At 36.1% G+C, this 21,791-nt stretch overlaps 2 protein-coding genes across 2 annotated transcripts; both read left to right on the top strand.

Annotated features, from left to right (window-relative positions):
* The first annotated feature begins 3,500 nt into the window (after positions 1-3,500).
* Positions 3,501-6,698, top strand: LOC140228558 (uncharacterized). The gene is made up of 3 exons (XM_072308790.1): positions 3,501-4,245; positions 5,431-5,633; positions 6,534-6,698. Exons 1-3 carry the CDS (start codon positions 3,501-3,503, stop codon positions 6,696-6,698), a joined length of 1,113 nt encoding a protein of 370 aa, XP_072164891.1.
* Positions 6,699-13,741: 7,043 nt separating this feature from the next.
* On the top strand, positions 13,742-17,237 carry LOC140228556 (uncharacterized). The gene is made up of 3 exons (XM_072308789.1): positions 13,742-14,486; positions 15,727-15,959; positions 17,073-17,237. Exons 1-3 carry the CDS (start codon positions 13,742-13,744, stop codon positions 17,235-17,237), a joined length of 1,143 nt encoding a protein of 380 aa, XP_072164890.1.
* Positions 17,238-21,791: the final 4,554 nt, after the last annotated feature.

Genomic DNA, 21,791 nt, shown 5'->3' with positions numbered 1-21,791 from the left:
AACTTATGATACACTTTTATTTTCGTTTGTGGAAGGTAGCAACACATCACGCCAAGATATTGATCCTAATTTCCATCCACACCTTCTCTATGCAGTTATTCTATTCATTTGATTCCTGAAATGTCTCTTTCTTGGCGTATAGGAGCAAAAGAGGAAATTTTTTCTGCTTCAGTCAACCGGTATCAATAGGCTTGCTTTCAAAACACTTCCGTACTGTGTCACGTCTAGTAGATAATGTGTCATTGAAAGTGTTGGGTAGTATACCGGGTGTCCCAAAAAAAGCGGAACGGTAGATTTTCAGTACCTTGCGTTCCAAAGAGATATATATTTTGACATCATTAGAAAGAGCATCTTCCGCAGAAGACCATGATACCAAAATCATTACATTTGGTTCAGTACTTTTTATTCTACGGCAATTTCTGTAAATGCAGTCATTTTCAATTTTTTGCGACTTATGAGATAATAATTTGGGTGCGACACGCGTTCCATACGGTGAATTGTGTAAGCTCGTTGATCCATGTCAATAAAAGATACAGCTTTCATATTGCGCGCGGAAACACACACACACAGACACACACACACACACTTTTTTTTTTTTTTTTACAGCAATTGGCGTAGAATAAAAAGTACTGAACCAAATTTAATGATTTTGGCATCATTGTCTTCTGCGGAAAATGCTCTTTTTACTGATGTCAAAAAATATACATGTATCACTTTTAGAACGCAAGATACTGAAAATCCACCGTTCCGCTCTTTTTTAGACACCCGGTATAGGTGCGCAGTATCCTTTGTACTTGAGAACATTATCCGATATACCTTCCTCTTAACTCCTACTGCCATAAAATGCTATTGGATTCATTCAACGAAAGATATTCGATTTGTCGCTATTCATAGCAGTGAAGCGCCTTTGAATATGGCCTACTATGATGATCATAAGATAGATAAGAAAGACTGAAAAGAAGAAAAATTCAACTTCCATTTTGCAACTGGTATACATTCGATGATTTTGACCTGATTATATTTCTTATTTCGAAAGCAGACAATTTCTAGAGCAGGATTATCGTTTCATATGTATACATGTAGATATATACGCGAGGTGAATTTTTGCTCACAGTATGTGCGAATTCTCTTTGTTTGATGTGTATGTGTGTGTGTGTGTGGGTGTGTGTGTGTGTGTGTGTGTGTTAGACATAAAATTATTATTTTGTTTGTCATAGCAATTTTCTTTTCTTGTATCTCACAGCTGCTAAAGGAGAGCAGCTGATTTTGTACCTCTCCACGTGAGACCAAAGAACTTTAGCAAATAGTGGTGACTTTACCAGCATTTCACTTTTCCATGTCATTATGCACGATAGTATCTCTGGAAAATGAGTCAGAGTTGCTTTTTGTTGTCGGAAAGGAGAGAAAAGATACATTCGGTCATCATCAAACTTTCATTTACATCTTTCATACCCTGTGAGCGGCGGACTTTGCATCTTCAAAAATGAGACATGGAAATTTCGAGTAGAGTAAACTGACTAACACATTATACACCAGCATTCTGTTTCATTGTTTGAAAAGGTATGTTTATTAATCTCGATTAGCTGAAAATTTCATGTATATAGCTGTTGACTGCATTTTTGCCCACCGGCTATACTGCTCTGTTATAACAAAAGGGAATTTAAACTGTACGGCGATGTATATCATTGGTGACCGCAACAGAATTTCTCAGGGAATGTATCAGGATCTAATGACGAACAATAAATATTCGATTAGTGAGATATGCAGGGGAAGATATTTAGTAGGTAGAAACAAACGTTTCCAATGAGGTAAAATGAAATAAAATGTGAATTCTTAAATAGAAATAAGTCGATTGTTTATTTATTTATTTATTTTTTTTAGATTGCTGTGGCCAACTTGGGCCTAAACTTATAAATCAGATCGGGTGGAGGTCATGGCGTGAGTATTTTTTTTTAATGTTGGAATGATTTGTATAAATCGTCTATAAGTACAATGTATCTGAATAGTTTGATTTGCGTTCGCTCAATCCTCGTAATGGAAAGATACAGGAGAACACTGAAAAGTGAATGAATGAATGAATGAATGAATGAATGAATGAATGAATGAATGCCGTTCACACTGACTTTAATAAGACTTGATTCGGAAAAGATTACAATGTTGATGCAATATCTGTATTGTCGCATATCAAGAAGAATCTATTCATCCCTTGTCAATATGGATAAATATTCCATTGTCTTCAGTTGGTATGAAGTAAGATCAGTGTTGCGTATATCATGGACAATGACTCCTTTAAAATGAACGTGGATCACCAGCTTACACTATTAGAGTCCAGCAATGTTTTCGAAACAAAGGGTGCGAATTGTCCCCTCGGTCTTCAACCTGTCCGTGTGCAATATCAGGATCAATGCAAGGCAAAAGTATCATTTATGCTTATAGGGAGCGTGAGGAGAGGCAGGCTCATTGGATGATGATATCGGGGTCGTTCTTGCACAACTGATCGGTTGATCCCGATGGTTATCATTCCATACGGTGCAAAATGAACACCTCTGAAAATGCGTTTGACTTTTTTTTTCTTCATCGACAAAAAGTAAAGTTTGTCGTCTCTAATGAAGACAGTTGGATGCAGCTATTGATGTCGAAGATACATCCCATATGTTTTCCAAACGTGAATATTTTAAGTATCAACCAAAGAAACAACCGAGTGTATCGTCCTGGCGGTGAAATCTAGACATGTCCGAACCGCACAACACGGAGATAGTTTTCAAAAACTCTTTCAACCGGAAAATTTCCTAGACATATCGTTCCTACACCAAGATCTACAAGGTAGTTATATCTCCTCATCTCCACCAAATTGCAAAGTTTGAGTTAAAAGATCTCAACAACATTAAACGTGCTGCTCTTTTCACTCCATGCATTAAATGAGATGAATTTTATGACAGATATCTGAAAGTACACTCAGCGCAACTGAATACGTTAAAGCATATATAACATACACCTTGGAACTCTCTTCTGTAAGAATTATTTGCTTGAACATATACCATTTCATTAAACGAATGCAACGCAAAACGTAACATCGGGCCTAACCACGACTGATATCGAATCATCACGTCTAGCATTATTATGCTCCATTCGTATATAGCAGAGGATTATTCCATTTTCTTCTCAGCAACCAATCAGCTGCCCTTAATAATGCATATTCAGTATTTTTATTTCACAGAGAACCTCATGATTGTACATTCTGTCTGCCGACAGCGCTTTGAAAAAAAAAATGATTCAAGAAAATATATAATAGAAACTACATATCGCCGCTTCCGTATATAATTTTTCCCATTTTACTGTTGGGACGTGGAAGCTAAGAACACACTTGGAAAAAGTTGAATTTCGAAACTGATTCGCCTGATAAGACGTTCTTTCTCAGTGAGAATATTCTTCGACATGCCAATATATGTGTAACTGCTCCAGTCCAATTTTGACTGTTTGCCAGGTATCAAGACAGTACAATGCACCGATACGTTCGTGTCGTGGTCGGAATCGCATCACCCCTCATCGGCGTCCTAGGAAACATTCTGATTTGCCTCGTGTTCGCTCGTCGTCGACCCAAAAATGCCGGAGACATCGCCATCATAGCTCTCGCAGTCGTCGATCTCATCTCGTCATCATTTAACGTCCTTAAGGTGGTCGTCTTCTTTTCGGGCGTCAGCGATGTCCACTGCGTTATCGAGATGGTTAGTCTTCGCTCCGGCGTACTGACCGCAGCGTTGCTGACTGTCACGATAGCTGTCTACCGCTTTAGGGCCATCGTAACACCTTTCTCTCGCCCAATCTCTCCCCTGACAGCAACATGGGTGTCCTTGGGGTGTTTTGTGTTTGCGTTCACCTACAACTCGCCCTTCATCTACTTGAGTCGAGCTCACGAGGAAGGGGAAAAAATGACGTGTATGGTCTTTGGTCATATCGCCTGGGTCGGCGTCACGTACGCTTGGTCACAGACAATCATCTTTTCCCTTTCGTCACTCGTATCGTCCATCCTGTACTTTAAGATCTTCCGGGTCATTCGAGGACAGCAGAAGGTCCGACGGGAGCTCACCGGCGGGCATGTACTGAAGAACACCCAGTCAGGCATCTGCTCGGTGTCGTCTTCCGTGTTCGCTGATAACAAATGTGTTCCAAAAACAGTAGATTTCCCGTCCGACGAATCTAATGCAGAGACTTTTAAAAGCGTCGAGACAAAGGATTGCCCCGATGGTAAGTACAGATATTTTAATGGAAAGATATATGCGTCAAAGGAAATACTTTCTATTTAACTGAAAAACAAACAAACAAGCAGGTTAATTGTTATACGTTGCTGTTTTTTTTTTCTCTCAGCTTTTGAACGACAGCGTACGATAATTTAAGATAGAAGAACAAGGCGGTCAGGAACATTACGCTACATATTATGACCCAAATATGTCAGAAAGCCTGTATGATTTTATATTATGATACATGTTTATATTGATTTCAACCTTACATCATTTCAGCAGCTATTTAGTTACAACAGTACGTAAGATTCGAGATAGAAGAGAAGACTAATTTACACACACACACACACGCCACATAAAAGAAATAAATCATAATTTTAGTGTAACCTTGACTTTGTGAGATTGTTATCAATCTTTCCGAACATTAGGATTTTGTCATTTACTTCATTCATTTCGTGAAGTATACTTTAAACTGATACTGAAATTGATTTTACCAATGTTCAGTTGATGAGAAGATGTGAAGGTAATTCACAACTTTCTAATGACGATCTTTACAGTTCTCGCTGCGACGGTAGATGGATGAGGAAACATGACTGTTTCTACATATATGCCTAAATCACATTTAAACCAATTTGACAAAGAAGATAAAAAACCGAAAGTAAATATACGTGTAGTTAAAGTCCCCACTTCTAATGCTGATACCAGAAATCCACAAATACCATGATTTATAATGTCAGCCATTAGTTTGCACGAAGCGACAGCCATACAACTAGAGTGTGTGCTGGCTTGACTATGTCCGTATCTGTAGGAAGTATTTTTAAGGTGTATACGTATTATTTTTTTGAAATATGACGATCAAGAAATAGCTTGTACAATTTCAGAAATGAAACATTTATAGTTTGTCCTTTGCAATAGGTTATTTTTCACTTAACAGTTTCCTCTAAGAATCCGGGCCTTGTGTATGCAGCAGGAAGGCAACAGGGGGAGTTGATAATGTTAATAAAAAATGCTTCCGTTACAAACAATGACAAAATGTGTTTATCCATTAAAAAAAAAAACAGAAGAACTTATGCGAATGACCTCGCTGGAGAGGCATGTTTAAGTTTTTCTTCTTCTTTTAAGTGTTAAACAAACCGAAGTGAAACAAAACAGCCTGTAGTTAAATCTCCTCACGAATTTATCGTACGCACAGATGCTGACCTTCAAATGAAGTCAAACAACAATCCAGTTCACGATCAAACTGGCACGACGACGGAAATTCCTGCCTTGTCGTCCAAGATAAAGAAGAAGAGCAATAATGAACATCGAACTACCGTCATGCTGTTCGTCGTCAGTATCGTTTTCTTTGTATCCTGGCTGCCGAGTGTGTCCTTTGACGTAATTGTAACAAGAGAGGTGAGGCGATGGTAACAAAACCATTACGTGTTCGTATAGAATTTTCCAAAACACCCCGACAGTTTGGGCATCTCACAGTTTTCTCCCAAACTTGGGATTCGTATAGACAGGGAGGTGGCTTGAAACCCAAATCCATACGTTTGTGCTAATGCATTTTATCAGAGTATGTCAGTAGGCCACTTTGAAGACATCTTAATTAGGTATTTCACCAAAGCGTAACTACTAAATTCATGAATACATCGTTGCTACAGTAGGCAAGACTCGCTGATAATCAATACAAACTTATTTTTAAGCATAATTTGAATGTGTTTGTTAATCCTCATATCTGAAAATATATGCTTTAAAATTGAATCACTTTATTTTGAATAGAAGAAGCCAGTCAGCCTTGGTAAGAATTGGCAGTTATACCCCCATTTACCAGAAATTTTCTATACCTCTTTCTGTTTTACTAATTATGCATAAAATGTAAATATGAAACCCGTAACCGTCACTATAAAGCGTTACTTTTTATGCATGGGTATATACTCGGTGCACAGGATTGAAGTAATAATGTAGGACACATTTAACGTTTTTCTCTCTTTTTCTAATAACAATTTTAGAGGTAGAAAACCAATTCTTTTCCACGGTCGTATAGTGAAAGCAAACCCTTGAATCTATAGCCAAAGCTGAATAACTCTAGTCATGAATGTGAGCTGTGACAGCGCTAAGTAGCAATTTTTGCATTGGGCGCTATATATATTATAATTTATACTAAATACAAGTCAATAATATACTAGTATTACACAATGCGCTCGTGTGTGTCCAGCTATGTAAATGTGTACTAATTGTATTCAGAGATTCATCGTGAATTTTCTTCCATTTTTCTTTCTTATTTCCTCCGGTTTTCAATTCAATGTGCAGTTGAGGGATATCGTACTTTTCCACTATGAAAAGCCACTTGTGGCCATTGTGGCGTATGCCGGAGGTCAGTTGAAGTACATTAACCACGTCATCAACGTATTCGTCTACGCGGCCGTCAACCGACGATTTCGAGAAGATTGTCTCAAGGCAATGTCCTGCAAGTAAAAGGCCAAAACGAACATGGTCGGCCACTCTGGTTTTGCACAGCTTGGTTTAAGAGTACCGCCATCTGCTCGGTAATCTCGACCACCTTTTTGGCTTGTGTTTCAGATGGATTAGTCCCGAATTGGCCAGCAAAAAAAAAAAAAATATATATATATATATATATAATTATATATATACGTGTATATATATGGTAATATTTTTGTCACGATTCTGTCGCTATTCTGGCGATAAACATGCAAAAGAAAAAAGTAAATTCTACGATATACGATTGTGGTTTGTTTTTATATACTTTTGCAGGAAGAGATTTGAATATACATTGAATTCTCGGTGCCACGTGATAAATAAGTAGATAGATAAAGAAAGTAAACACATTTTCCATAACATATTTTTTCATACAAGATTTTGGTTAAAAAAATCTTTGTGTCATATACCATATTAACAATTAGTTTATTGGCCATCAAGAAAGTAAAGGTCATTACAAAGGAAATTTTTACACATGAGTGAACACATTTATTTTTGTCTTCTAAGACACAAAAGTAAAAATTGTAGAAATTCACATTTTGTCACTCATTTGCAAATGGCCTTAACAATATAGCATTGATAACTAAGATCAGTTTAACACAATGAGAAACATAAATGAATATTCAAAAATAAGTTTTTGATCCGTTGTATATCATTAAATCCTCAAACAAAAACAAGGTGGGCAACTAAAGGGGAAAACAAGACTTTTTTGTTGACTCAAATCAATTGGCATAAGGAGTAAGCCGCAAAAGTGATGAAGTGGAAAGAATTTCTATATTTCATTATTTTGATTCATGAATTTTAAAATTCATGAAACAAATTCAAGAACCAAGTATCATTTTCAATTTTCCTTATTTGAAGTAACATTTCAAACTTTAACCATTTTTGTTCACATTGCCTATTCTGTAATATTATATGAATTTGCATTTGACGGAATATTCTTCATTTTCTCCTATTACATTAATCAATGCAAAATTTGATGATTTGTATTGATTTTAATGCACGATTATTGTGTAAATAAGTTGACTAGTCTGTACCTGAGAAATTGACTGTTTCATTGTGAATTAGGCACATTTATGTACGTATTACTATGATAGCTCATTGGTATGAGGAAAATACCATAAACTTCTTTCTTTTGACATAAAAGAAATAATAAGTAAATTTGGTGTAAATGGAAGTAACCGAAGAAATTGTTGATTTAAAAGGGAATTCAGGACTACCCCCCCCCCCCCCCAAAAAAAAAATAATCAACTTTAAAAGAATAAGTAGAAATATTTAAGCACAGAAAAGAATATAATTTTTGCATACGATTTCTCGAACAATAGGTGTATAAAATGAGTTAGATGATTATTTCATCAAGCCTCAATTTCTCATTTATCATGTTTTCTTCCGTGCAAGTGGAAAATAAAATCTATTCATTGCTGATTTGAGACTGGGGCATACTTGCGTTTGAAAAAAAAAAATTAAAAAGGAAACTTCAAGATATACTCGCACACTGTAAGCCTCAATTAGAAAGTCAAGAGGGAGGGATTAGTATGTTGCTGTGATTTTATCGAGGATGTATTCTAAACCAAGTTACAATTAGAGCAAATTCTAAGGACTTGTTTCAGAACAACCACGCATCAAATTGCCATCTTAAGTTTTTTTAACGTCACTTATACCTGTATTCATCCATTGCATCTGTGTGGTTTCTCTCATTAAAATGTTCTCCTTGTATAGAGTCTATCCCTTTCCAGTGGACTCTTTCATGCTCGTCATTACTTGTGTATAGAATTTGTCAAATTTTTTTTCCCGATGTTTCTTAAGACACCAAGACAGAATGGAAATGACTCACGCACTGAATTACTCATACTCATTTCCAATATTGTAATTTAACACAATAATGGCTCTCTCTCTCCAAGGAGCTTGAAGCTCCTTGCTCTCGCGCTCTCTCTCTCTCTCTCCCTCTCTCTCTCCCTCTCTATAATATATATATATATATATATATATATATATATATATATACATATATAAATATATAAATGAAGAAATAAACTGGTAATGCATTTTTTTTTGCCAATAAAGAATGAGTTTATTCCACTTAAATTTTCAGCGGCTTCCGCCTTCTTCAGGAATCTTGACAATGACGTTATTAAAACAAAGCTTTGTTTTGAGAAAAAAGTCGTTTCGTAGCATAAAGGAAATGCTTTCAGTCACAACTCGGTTCTCTAAAAACAATTATGCGCATTGTCAGCTGCAAGCACAATAACTATAGTATGCTGTATGTCATAACGAACGATTATCATTCCTCCTTTTCACGAGGTTTTTATTTCATTCTGATCGAAGTCCTAGTAATCAGATTCTTTGATTTGAATTTAGACCTTGATATCGTGAAATAATGAAAGTCGACGAGATTAATGACTTAACTATCCACAAAATATGCCCAGGTACTGTTCCGGAATATTTTGCTAAGAACGAGTACCACCCAACCGCTATCATACATAAGCATCATCATATAATGAAGTCCCCGGAACGGCACCTTTCTTTCGTTATATTGAAATTTCGTTAAATTTAGAACAAATAAACAATAAAAAGCACAGAACGGATATTGTTGGGGCCTGAATTTGTATTCTGTTTAGCTGGAATTTCGTTTTAACCATGTTCCGTTTTTTCTACTTATATCATGTTTTATTGAATCAAGTCAAAGTGGCATTGTTTACTCACAATTGGCAACAATTCGAAAGGGGACAAGAGAAACATTAGGGAAAATCATACACACAACTTTTAACCAATGGAGACACCAGGGTTAAAACCACTCCACGGTGATTCCATAAATCAAGAAACAGTTATGTAAAATCATGAGTTGTGAACGTGACATACACTATTATTACATTTTGAGTGCAATATCTAGTGCGTGTATGAGTACTGTCACTATAGCAATAAGAATATTGATAAATATACTAATCACCAATAGAATTTTATATTTCAGAAATTCAAACCTCAATTTTCAGAAGGAAACTTATTCCTTTTCTTTGATAACCGTGTTCCTTACAAAGGGAGCAGGGCCTACACTGTATTTCGCGTATTTCGAGAATGTGCTCTCTGCATCTTCGTTGAGGCTGTTATGAAATCGAATTCACAGCCACTATACGCCGTTACCAAATAGGTTGGACTGTTTAGTTTGTGGTTGTTTAATTTGTTCAGTTCACGTGAAAACTAAATGAAAGCAATACTGGTTACTTTAATTAACAGCAAAATGTTCAGATTAAGATGGCCATGATAAAATGCGACACAGTTTTTTTCTAACATAAGCGATCCTTTACCACAATGCATAAAGACTTCTAGAAAATTATGTTCTGTTGAAGCTAGCTTTACTGTAAAAGACTTAGGGGGTGTTGCAAGAAAGTTGCAATCAATTGCAACTTGCAACTGATTGTCACTGGCCAATCAAAATCATTGTTGCATGTATGTCTTCGTAATAGGGCAGACCCTGAGCCAATCAGAATGGTTGTTTCAGAATTAGCAATTATTTGCAATTGATTGCAACTTTCTTGCAACACCCCCTAGTCTAACATATACATTAACATTATACACTTTCTTATAATTCATGACGAAACAAAGAGTAGAGACATTTTAGAATTTCTTATCCATTATGATGCAGTAAAATCTGTCACACGATTGAATCGCCAACTCATAAGGTATTATCATTTATAACAGCAATTTCTTTTCATTTCATTTATAATTGATCCGATAATTATAATACAAATTTATTTTGATTTTAAATGAGTGGAAGCCTTGTAAGGTTATTGACGTCGTTAATTCAAATTAACTTGTACGATGTATTGTTGAGACCAAAAACTGTTTAATTTGAAACGAGATTTACATAATTTTTGGTAAACTTTATGCTTTCCCGATTCTCGTTACACTTTCGTCTTAATTCTATTTATTTATTTATTTATTTTTTTGGTCTACGTTTGAGTCTTCATACATTGGATATTGCGTTTCCCAGTACGGCAGAAGTAGAGGGAGAAGCACAGAAGTGAGAAAGATGATAACTTATGATATACTTTTATCTTCGTTTGTGGAAGGAAGCAACACATCAATGATTCTATTCATTTGATCCCTGAAATATCTCTTTCTTGGTATAGGAGGAAAAGATGAATGTTTTTTTTTTTTTCTGTTTCATTCAACCGGTGTCAATAGGCTTGCTTTCAAAACATTTCCTTACTGTGTCAAGTTTAGTAGATAATGTGTCATTGAAAGTCTTGCGTAGTATATAGTCGCGGGGTATCCTTTGTCCTCGAATACATTATCAAACATACCTTATTCTTAATTCCTACTGCCACAAAATGCTTACATTGGATTCATTCAACGAAAGATCTTCGATTTGTCGCTATTCATAGCAGAGAAGAGCCTATGAATATCGCCTTCTATGTTGATCATAAAATAGAAAGAATGAAAATAGAGAAAAATCAACTTTCATTTTGCAACTACATTCAATGAATTTGACCTGATGAATTTTCTTCTTTGTTTTGAAAGCAGACGATTTCTTGAGCAGGTTAATCGTTATATCGTTTCATAATCATTGTAGATACGTATATACGCGAGGTGAATTTTCGCTTACAGTTTGTGTGAGTTTTGTTTGTTTGATTTGTGTATGTGTGTGTGCGAGTGTGTGTGTGTGTGTATGTATGTGTGTTAGACATAAAGAAATGAATATTTTGTTTGTCATAGCAATTTTCTTTTCTTTTCTTGTACCTCCCAGCTGCTAAAGGAGAGCAGCTGATTTTGTACCTTTCCACGTGAGACCAAAGAACTTTAGCAAATAGTGGTGACTTTACCAGCATTTCACTTTTCCATGTCATTATGCACGATAGTATCTCTGGAAAATGAGTCAGAGTTGCTTTTTGTTGCCGGAAAGGAGAGAAAAGATACATTCAGTCATCGTCAAACTTTCATTTATATCTTTCATACTCTGTGAGCGGCGGACTTTGCATCTTCAAAACTCAGACAAGGAAATTTCGAGTAGAATAAATTAACTTGATACACCAACATTCTCTTTCATTGTTTGAAATGGTATGTTAATTAATCTCGACTAGCTTAAGATTTCATGTTTGTAACTGTTGACTGTATTTTTTCCCACCGGCCATACTGCTCTATAACAAAAGGGAATTAAAACTGTTCGGCGATGTATATTATTGGTGACGGTAACAGAATTTCTCAGCGAATGTATCAGGATCCGTAGTAATGACGAACGATAAACACTCGATTAGCGATATATATAGGGAACGATGTTTAGTAGGTAGAAACAAACGTTTCCAATGAGGTAAATGAAATAAAAAGTGAATATTTAGTATTTGAAAAAATAAATAAATAAGTCGATTGTTGGTTTTTTGTTGTTGTTGTTGTTTTTTGTTTTTTTTTTTTTTTACTAAAAATTCACTTTTTATTTCATTTACCTCATTGGAAACGTTTGGCCTATAACTTATAAATTAGATTGGGTGGAGGTCATGGGGTGGGTATATTCTTTTTTGTGTTGGAATGATTTGTATAAATCATCTATAAGTACAATGTATCTGAATAGTTTGATTTGTGTTCGTTCAATCCTCGTTAAGGGCAAGATACAAGAGAACGCTGAAAAATAAATGAATGAATGAATGAATGAATGAATGAATGCCATTCACACTGACTTTAATAAGACTTGATTCAGAAGAGATTGCAATGTTAATGCTATATCTGTATTGTCATTATTATGTCGCATATCAAGAAGAATCTATTCATACCCTGTCAATATGGATACATATTCCATCGTCTTCTGTTGGTATGAAGCGAGATCAGTGTTACATAATGTTATATATCATGGACAATGACTCCTTTAAAATGAACGGGGTCAGCAGCTTACACTATTAGAGTCAAGCAATATTTTCGAAACAAAGTGTGCGAACTGTTCCCTTGGTTTTCAACCTGTCCGTGTACAATATCAAGATCAATGCAAGACAGAAGTACCATTATGCTTATAGGGAGCGTGTGGAGAGGCAGGCTCATTGGATGATGATATCTGGATCGTTCTTGCACAACTGATCGGTTGATCCCGATGGTTATCATTCCATACGGTGCAAAACGAACACCTCTGAGATGCGTTTGACCTTTTTTTTTTTTTTCTTCATCGACAAAAAGTAAATTTTGCCGTCACTAATGAAGACAGTTAGATGCAGCTATTGATGTCGAAGATACATCCCATATGCTTTCCAGACGTGAATATTTTAAATATCAACCAAAGAAACAACCGAGTATATAGTAGTGGCGGTGAAACCTAGACATGTCCGAACCGCACAACACTGGGATAGTTTTCAAAAACTCTTTCAACCGGAAAATTTCCTAGAAATGTCAATTATCGTTCCTACACCAAGATCTACAGGTAGTTATATCTCCTCATCTCCACCAAATTGCAAAGTTGGACTTAAAAGATTAAACGTGCTGCTCTTTTCACTCCATGCATTAAATGAGATGAATTTTATGACAGATATCTGAAAGTACACTGAATAGTATATCTGAATAGCATATAACATATACCTGGGAACTCTCTTCTGTAAGAATTATTTGCTTGAACATACACCATTTCATTGAACGAATGCAACGCAAAAGGTAACATAGGGCCTAACCACGACTAATATGGAATCATCACGTCTAGCTCTATTCGTAGGAGAGGATTATTCCATTTTCATCCCAGCAACCAATCGGCTGCCAGTAATAATGCTTATTCAGTATTTTTATATCACATAGAGCCACATGATTGTACATTCTGTTAGTCGACAAAAAATGATTTAAGAAAATATGGAAACTACATATCGCCGCTTCCATAATTTTTCCCATTTTACTGTTGGAACGTGGAAGCTAAGAACACACTTGGAAAAGGTTGTATAACTGTTTATAACTGATTCGCCTGATAAGACGTTCTTTCTCTGTGGGAATTTTCGCCGACATGCTAAATTATTTGCAATTGCTCTAGCCCAGTTTTGACTCTCAGACATCAAGACAGCACAATGCATCGATACGTTCGCCTCGTGGTCGGAATCGCATCCCCTCTCATTGGGATCCCAGGAAACATTCTGATTTGCCTTGTGTTTGCTCGTCGTCGACCCAAGAATGCCGGAGACATCGCCATCATAGCTCTCTCAGTCGTCGATCTCATCTCGTCATCATTTAACGTGCAGAAGGTGGTCGTCTTCTTTTCGGGAGTTAGCGACGTCCATTGCGTTATCGAGATGGTTAGCCTTCGCTCCGGCGTACTGGCCGCAGCGTTGTTGACTGTTACCATAGCTGTCTACCGCTTTAGGGCTATCGTAACACCATTCTCTCGTCCAATCTCTCCCCTGACAGCAACATGGGTGTCTTTGGGGTGTTTTGTGTTTGCGTTCACCTACAACTCGCCCTTCATCTACCTGAGTCAAGCTCACGAGGAAGAGGGAAAAATGACGTGTATGATGTTCGGCGACATCGCCTGGGTCGGCGTCACGTACGCTTGGTCACAGACAATCATCTTCTCCCTTTCATCACTCGTATCGTCCATCCTGTACTTTAAGATCTTTCGAGTCATTCGGGGACAGCAGAAGGTCCGACGGGAGCTCACCGGCGGGCATGTACTGGAGAACATCCAGTCAGGCATCTGCTCGGTGTCGTCCTTCGTGTTCGCTGATAACAAATGTGTTCCAAAAACAGTAGATTTCCCGTCCGACGAATCTAATGGCGAGACTTTTAATAGCGTCAAGACAAAGGATTGCCCCGATGGTAAGTACAGATATTTTTAATGGAAAGATATATGCGTCAAAGAAAATATTTTCTATTGAACTGGAAAAAAAACAAGAAGAAGCTTGCCAATTGCTGAATCGGCACTGACCCACTTAGAGGATTTTTTTACGTTGCTGCTTTTTGTCTCCGCTTTTCAATGACGGTGTACGATAACACGCTACATATTATAACCCAAATGTGTCAGAAAGCCTGTATGAGTGTATATTATGATACATGTTTATATTCATTTCAGCCTTACATCATTTCAGCAGCTATTTAGTTACAACAGTACGTAAGATTCGAGATAGAAGAGAAGACTAATTTACACACAAACACACACACACGCACACGTAAAAGAAATTAATCATAAGCTTATTGTAACCTTTACTTTGTGAGATTGCCATCAATCTTCCTGAACATTATAATTTTATCATTTACTTCATTCATTTCGTGAAGTATACTTCAAACTGATACTGGAATTGATTTCACCAATGTTCAGTAGACGGAAAGACGTGAAGCTAATTCACAACTTGTTAATAACGATTTTACAGTTCTCGCAGCGACGGTAGATGGATGAGGAAATATTTAGTGTTTCCACAAGTAGGTCTATACCTGAACCAAATTTTAAGCAGTTTGACAGAGAAGATAAAAACAGCGAAAAGTAGATAAACGTGTAGTTAAAGCCCCCACTTCCTACGCTGATACCAGAAATCTCGTTTTTGATAAATTACACCTCCTGGGTTATGGATTTACAATGTCGGCTATGAGTTTGAACGGAAGTGATAAACATACAACTATAATAGAGTGTGTGCTGGCTTGACTATCCCCGTGTCTGTAAGAGGTATTTTTCAGGTATTTATGTACTATTTTTTGAAATATGACGATTAAGAAACAGCTAGTGCAATTTCAGAAATGGAACATTTATAGTTTGTCTTCTATAACAGTTTTTTTTTTTTTCGCTTAACCGCTTCCTTTAAGAATGCGGGCATTGTGTATGCAGCACGAAGGCAACATGGGGAGTTGACACTAAAAAACCGCCTGCTTGCGTTACAAAAAAAAAATGACAAAATGTGTTTATTCATTAAGAAAAAACCCCAGAAGAACATGTTGTGACCTTGCTGGAGAGGCATGTTTAAGTCTTTTTTTTTCTCTCTCTCTTTCTTTCTTTAGTATCAAACAAACCGAAGTGAAACAAAACAGCCTGTAGTGAAATCTCATTGCGAATTTATCGTACCCACAGATGCTGACATTCAAATAAAGTCAAACAACAATCCAGTTCACGATCAAACTGGCACGACGACGGAAATCCCCGCCTTGGTTGGACAGTCCGCAGCTGTCGCCCATTTGTCGACCAAGAATAAGAAGAGGAGCAATAATGACCATCGAACTACCGTCATGTTGTTCATCGTCAGTATCGTTTTCTTTGTATCCTGGCTACCGAGTGTATCCTTTGACGTACTTGTAACAAGAGAGGTGAGGCGGTGGTAACAAAACCATCATGTGTTCGTATAGAACTTTCCAAAACACCCCTGCAGTTTGGGCATCTCACAGTTTTCTCCAAAACTTGGGATTAGTATAGACAGGGCGGTGGAAGCCAACTCCCTGGTATAAGTGAAACCCAAATACATATGTTTGTGCTAATGCGTTTTATCAGAGTATATCATGCACCTATATACAGACGGCCACTTTTAAGACCTCTTAATTAGGTATTCCACCAAATTTATTCTTAAATACATCGTTGCTGCATTAGCCAAGACTCGCTAAAGATCAATACAACCTTTACTTTTAAGCAAAATTTGAATGTATTCATTAATCCTGCTTATCTGAAAACATAATGTTTTAAAGCTGAATCACTTGATTTTGAATTGAAGACGCCAGTCAGCCTTGGTAAGAATGGGCATTTATATCCCCGTTTGCCAGACACTTTCTATACCTCTTTCTGCAGGGGCGGATCCAGGAATTCTGTAAAGGGGCGGGGGGGGGGGAGGGTGCAACTAATATTCTTGGTGTCACTTCCCGGTTTCATTTCATTCTTTTTTCTTTTTATTTCTTTTGTTTTGAACGAAAAATAAAGGGGTGCGTGCGCCGGTTACGCCCCCTCTCGATCCGCCACTGTTTCTGGTTTACTAATTACGCATAAAATGTAAATATGAAATGCGTAACCGTCAGTATAAGCGTTACTTTTTATGCATGGGTATACTACTCGGTGCACAGGATCGAAGTGATAATGTAGGATACATTTAATGTTTTTTCTCTCTTTTTCATAAGAATTTTTAGAGGCAGAAAACCAATTCTTTTCCACGGGCGTATAGTTAAAGCAAACCCTTGAATCTATAGCCAAAGCTGAATAACTAAAGTCATGAATTTTAGCTGTGACAGCGCCAAGTAGCGTTTCTATCATAATCTATACTAAATATAAGTCAATCTAATACCACACAATTTGCTTGTGAGTGCGTGTGTGTCCAGCTATGTAAATGTGTACTAATTGTATTCTCTATGCATCAATTCTTTGTATTCAGAGATTCATCGTGAATTTTCTTCCATTTTCCTTTCTTATTTCCTCCGGTTTTCAATTCGATCCTGCAGTTAGGGGAAATCGTACTTTTCCACTATGAAAAGCCACTTGTGGCCACTTCGGTGTATGCGGCAACTCAATTGAAGTACATTAACCACGTCATCAACGTATTCGTCTACGCGGCCGTCAACCGACGATTTCGAGAAGATTGTCTCAAGGCAATGTCCTGCAAGTAAAAGGCCAAAACGAACATGGTCGACCACTCAGGTTTTGCACAGCTTGGTTTAAGAGCACCGCCGTCTGCTCGGTAATCTCGACCACCTTTTTGGCTCGGTTTCAGATGAATTATAGTCTCGAATTGGCCGGCAAAAAAAAAAAAAATATGGTATAACTTCTGTCGCGATTCTGTCGCTATTCTGGCGATAAACATGAAAATGATAAATTGTACGATATACGATTGTGGTTTGTCTTTATAAGTCTGTGCAGCAAGAGATTTGAATATAGGCCTACACATTGAATTCTTGGTGCCACGTAATACTAGTGTTGTAGATGATTATAATATAAATAAAGGACGTAAACACTTTTTCCATTACATATTTTTCACACAAGATTTTAGTAAAAATCTTTGTCTCACGATTATACCATAAATAAAGATGATTTTACTGGCTATCAACTCAGAAGGTTAATAAGTACAAAGGGAAATATTATGCATGAGTGAACACATTCATTTTTGTCTTCTAAGACACAAAAGTAAAATTGCAGAAATTGACATTAAATGTCACTCATTTGCAAATGCTCTTCACGATAGCATTGATAACATAAGATCGGTTTAACACAATGAGAAACAAAAAATGAGTAGCAAAAATAGGTTTTTGTTCCATTGTGTCTCTTTAAATCATCAAACAAAACAAAGTTGGAACCTAAAGGGGGAAAATACGACCTTTTTCAAATGTTTTTGTCAACTCAAATTCAATTGACATAAGGAGTAAGCCGCAAAGGCAATAAAGTAGAAAGAATTTCTGTATTTCATTCATTTAATTTAGGAATTTTAGGATTGATGAGACAAATTCCAGATCCAAGTATCATTTTCAATTTTTTCTAAATTTGAAACAACACTTTCAACCCTTTTTGCCTCTTCATTTGAATTTGGATTTGACAGAAGATTCTTCATTTTCTTCGTTGTTTTTGCTTTTCTTTATCTTTGGGGACTACAGAGGCATTGCAGAGATCAGTGGGTGGTTTTTGCAAATCGATTTGTGTTTCTTATTGTTTTAAATTTGTTTTTGTTTTTTTTTTGTTCTCATTGTTATATGGAAGAGCACATGAATGAGAACTTGTCCATTGTGCGATTTTTTACTTTTGTGTCTCGGAAGAGAAAAACGCATGTGTTCACTCATGCGTAAAATGTCCCTTTTCAATGACCCACCAGGTTGATAGCCAATAAAATTACCTTTAACATTGTGTATGAACATCAATACATGTATTTAGCCAAATATTCTATGGGAAATATGAACCTGAAAAAGTGTTTACTTTCTTTCTTCTTTTTTTTTTCTTTCTTTCTTTTTTTGCTGAGTGTATATATGTATTTCATCTTTAGTCATTTTCTCTCAATATGAGCCGGAAATGCATATTCCACAAAACAAAATAATATATCCATTTCCTATCAGCGCGAAGAACCAGTAAACTATATCATCATCTACTCAAATATCTATTGGTTATTGGTATGATAGCTTATTGGTACGATAGATTATTGGTATGAGGAAAAGGCCATAAACGTCTTTCTTTTGACATAAAAGAAATGATAAGTAAATTTGACGTAATGACAGAAAACGCAGAAATTGTTAATTTAAAAGGGAATTAAGGACTAAACAAAAAAAAATCGACTTTAAAAGAATGAGTACAAATATATTTAAGCACAGAAAATTCGATCAAAAGAAAAGAATTGAGTTTTGCCATAGGAGTTTTCGGACAATAAGTGTATAAAATGAGTAAGATGATTATATCATCACGTCATAATTTCCCATTTTTCATGTTTTCTTTAGTAGAAGTCGAAAACAAAGTACTATTCATGGATGATATGAGACTGGGGCATACTTGCGTTTGAAAAAAAAAAAGATGGAAACTTCAAGATTCTTTGTACAAACTATCAAATGGTAAGTTGTGAGCCGATAACATCATCCATTCATTCATCTGCATAATCATTCATATTTCCTGATCAGGAACTGTTGTGCTTATAAGATGTCGCTCTATCTCTTGTTGGATATTATGTCTTGTAGGAACGCGTTTCCATAAAGGTAAATAGTAAGATCTGACTCTTTTTCTTCCTGTACTGTGCAGAACATCTCGAGAAGATATACTCACACACACTGTTAGCCTCCATCTGAAAGATAAGGGAAAGAAATTAAGATGTTGCCCTGGATGCATTCTAAACCTTAAGTTAGAACGAGAGTAAATTCTAAAGACTTGCTCCAGGACTAACAAACATTGACTTACCATTTTATATTTCTAAGATACACATATTTCACGTATACCTGTATTCATGCATTGTATCTCTGTGGTTACTCTGATTAAAATGTTCTCCTTATAGAGTCTACCCCTTTCTAGTTGACTGTGTCATGAATTGCTTGTCATTACTTGTGTATACAGTTTGTCATGATTTTCTGATGTTTTCTGATTTTCTGATGTTTCTTAAGACACCAAGACACTAATGGTCCTAACAATTTAATCACCTGAAAACGCAGTGGAAATGACTCACACATTGAATTAATCATACTCACTGTCAAGAATTGTAATTTAACACAATAATGGCTCCCCCCCCCCTCTATATATATATATATATATATATATATATATATATATATATAATGGATTACACTACAGTATATCTACATATACCTCTTGATTTCGATAAAATATCCAATAATTGTGATGGTCACAGAAATATGGCAAAATCTTTCGAGAGGGAATTGCATTAGTATGCAGTAGCATACTATATAATGGCATAACAAACGATTATCATTCCCCCTTTTCACGAGATTTTTATTTCGTTCTGATCGAAGTCCTGATAGACTCTTTGATTTGAATTTAGACCTTGATATTGTGAAGTAATGAAAGTCGACAAGATGAATGATTTTAGTATCAACAAAATATGCCTAGGTACTGTTCCGAGATATTTTGCAAAGAACGGGCACCAGCCAACCGCTATATCATTGCATAAATAAAATAATTACAGAGTCCTCTTGACCGGCACTTTTCTTTCGTTACATCGAAGTTGTACAGTGACGTGGCAATAGTTAACGGGCCGTTAACGATCGTCCCGTCACTGTACAGGCATGCTAACCTGGAAACATTAAACTGCACAGGAGACCATTCTGAGGCAAATAATTTTCACACACCAATAGATATATAATGTACTCTTAAATGAATCCCACAAGGATTGGAACAATCATCCCCCAGCATTCCCACTGATTCCCATGATCAGTTACTTATAGCCATCCCCTTTAATGTTATGCGATATAACTTCAAACTAATGATATGTCAGATCGCGTAACTGCGTTTCAAGAAAAACAAAGGAAATTTCAAGATATGTATGCAACTATACAACGGGCATCAGCCAACTGTTATCATTATCATCTGAAAAAAAAAAATAATTACAGTGGACTCCCGCTATGGCGGAGACTTCGGGAACGGCAATTTTCTTTCGTTGTGTCAAAGTTTCGTTATAACCGAACAATTAAACATAAAAAATAGAGGATAATGTTACAGCCTGAATTTTTACATCGTTGTAACCGAAATTTCGTTATATCCGTTTTCGTTATAAAGGGAGTGCACTGTATTTTTGGTTTCTTCACTGAGAATGTGCTCCCTACGTCTTCGTTAAAACTGTTATGAAATCGAATTCACAATCACTATACACTCCGTTACCAAAAACATGTTTGACAGTTTAGTTTATGATTATTTGAGTTTGTATTTATCGTTCTCCTCACGTGAAAGGAATTAACAATCCCGAGTGATTACTTTAATTAACAGCAAAATATTAAGATTAAGATTCTTATGACAAAATGCAACACAGTCTTTTCTAACAGCAGCGATCCCGATCCATCATATGCATAAAAAGTTTTGGTAAATTATGTTCTGCTGAAGGTAACTTTACAAAATGAGCAAAAATCAGCAATTAGCAAAATTCATTATGAATACTACACTTTCTTTAAGATCGAATGAAACAAATAGTAGAGACATTTTAGAATCAATGATATTGATGATAACAATGGCATGTAATAACACTAATTAATGTTTCAATGATAACTATATTACAACATCAATTACACTATATTAGTTTGCTTATTCGCAGCATTGTCATTTAACCTTATAAGAGCAATTTCATGCAAAGATTATGGTTTTATGACAGCTCCTATATGATCTGTATGTATCATTTTGATTTCAAATAAGTGGAAGCCGTGTAAGGTCAATTACGTCATCAGCTCAAAATAAATTACACAATGCAGCTTAGACCCACAAACTCCGTTTCCATGAGAAACTAGATTTACATATATTTTTCACTTCGTGCTTTCCCGATTCTCGTTTCTCTTTTCTTTCCTTTTGTCTGAGTTGGAGTCTTCATCATACCTTGGACATTGCATTTCATTGCAAGGCACAAGCAGAGGGAGAAGCACAGAAATGATGAAACACTTTTACACCACACCAAGATATCAGTATATTAGAATATTAATTTCCATATACACTTTTTAAAGGCAATTTTTCTATTCTTTTAATCCCTTTGTCTATTTCTA

Source organism: Diadema setosum, chromosome 5, assembly GCF_964275005.1.
Source record: "Diadema setosum chromosome 5, eeDiaSeto1, whole genome shotgun sequence".
NCBI classification, from domain to species: Eukaryota; Metazoa; Echinodermata; class Echinoidea; order Diadematoida; family Diadematidae; genus Diadema; species Diadema setosum.
This window is presented reverse-complemented; position numbering and strand designations above follow the sequence as displayed.

Excerpts from the sequence above, each read along its gene's own strand:
- LOC140228558 (XM_072308790.1), top strand. The coding sequence starts at position 3,501 with ATGCACCGATACGTTCGTGTCGTGGTCGGAATCGCATCACCCCTCATC. Across the intron at positions 4,246-5,430 it reads GACAAAGGATTGCCCCGATG|ATGCTGACCTTCAAATGAAG; the intron begins GTAAGTACAGAT and ends TCGTACGCACAG. Across the intron at positions 5,634-6,533 it reads ACGTAATTGTAACAAGAGAG|TTGAGGGATATCGTACTTTT; the intron begins GTGAGGCGATGG and ends TTCAATGTGCAG.
- LOC140228556 (XM_072308789.1), top strand. The coding sequence starts at position 13,742 with ATGCATCGATACGTTCGCCTCGTGGTCGGAATCGCATCCCCTCTCATT. Across the intron at positions 14,487-15,726 it reads GACAAAGGATTGCCCCGATG|ATGCTGACATTCAAATAAAG; the intron begins GTAAGTACAGAT and ends TCGTACCCACAG. Across the intron at positions 15,960-17,072 it reads ACGTACTTGTAACAAGAGAG|TTAGGGGAAATCGTACTTTT; the intron begins GTGAGGCGGTGG and ends TCGATCCTGCAG.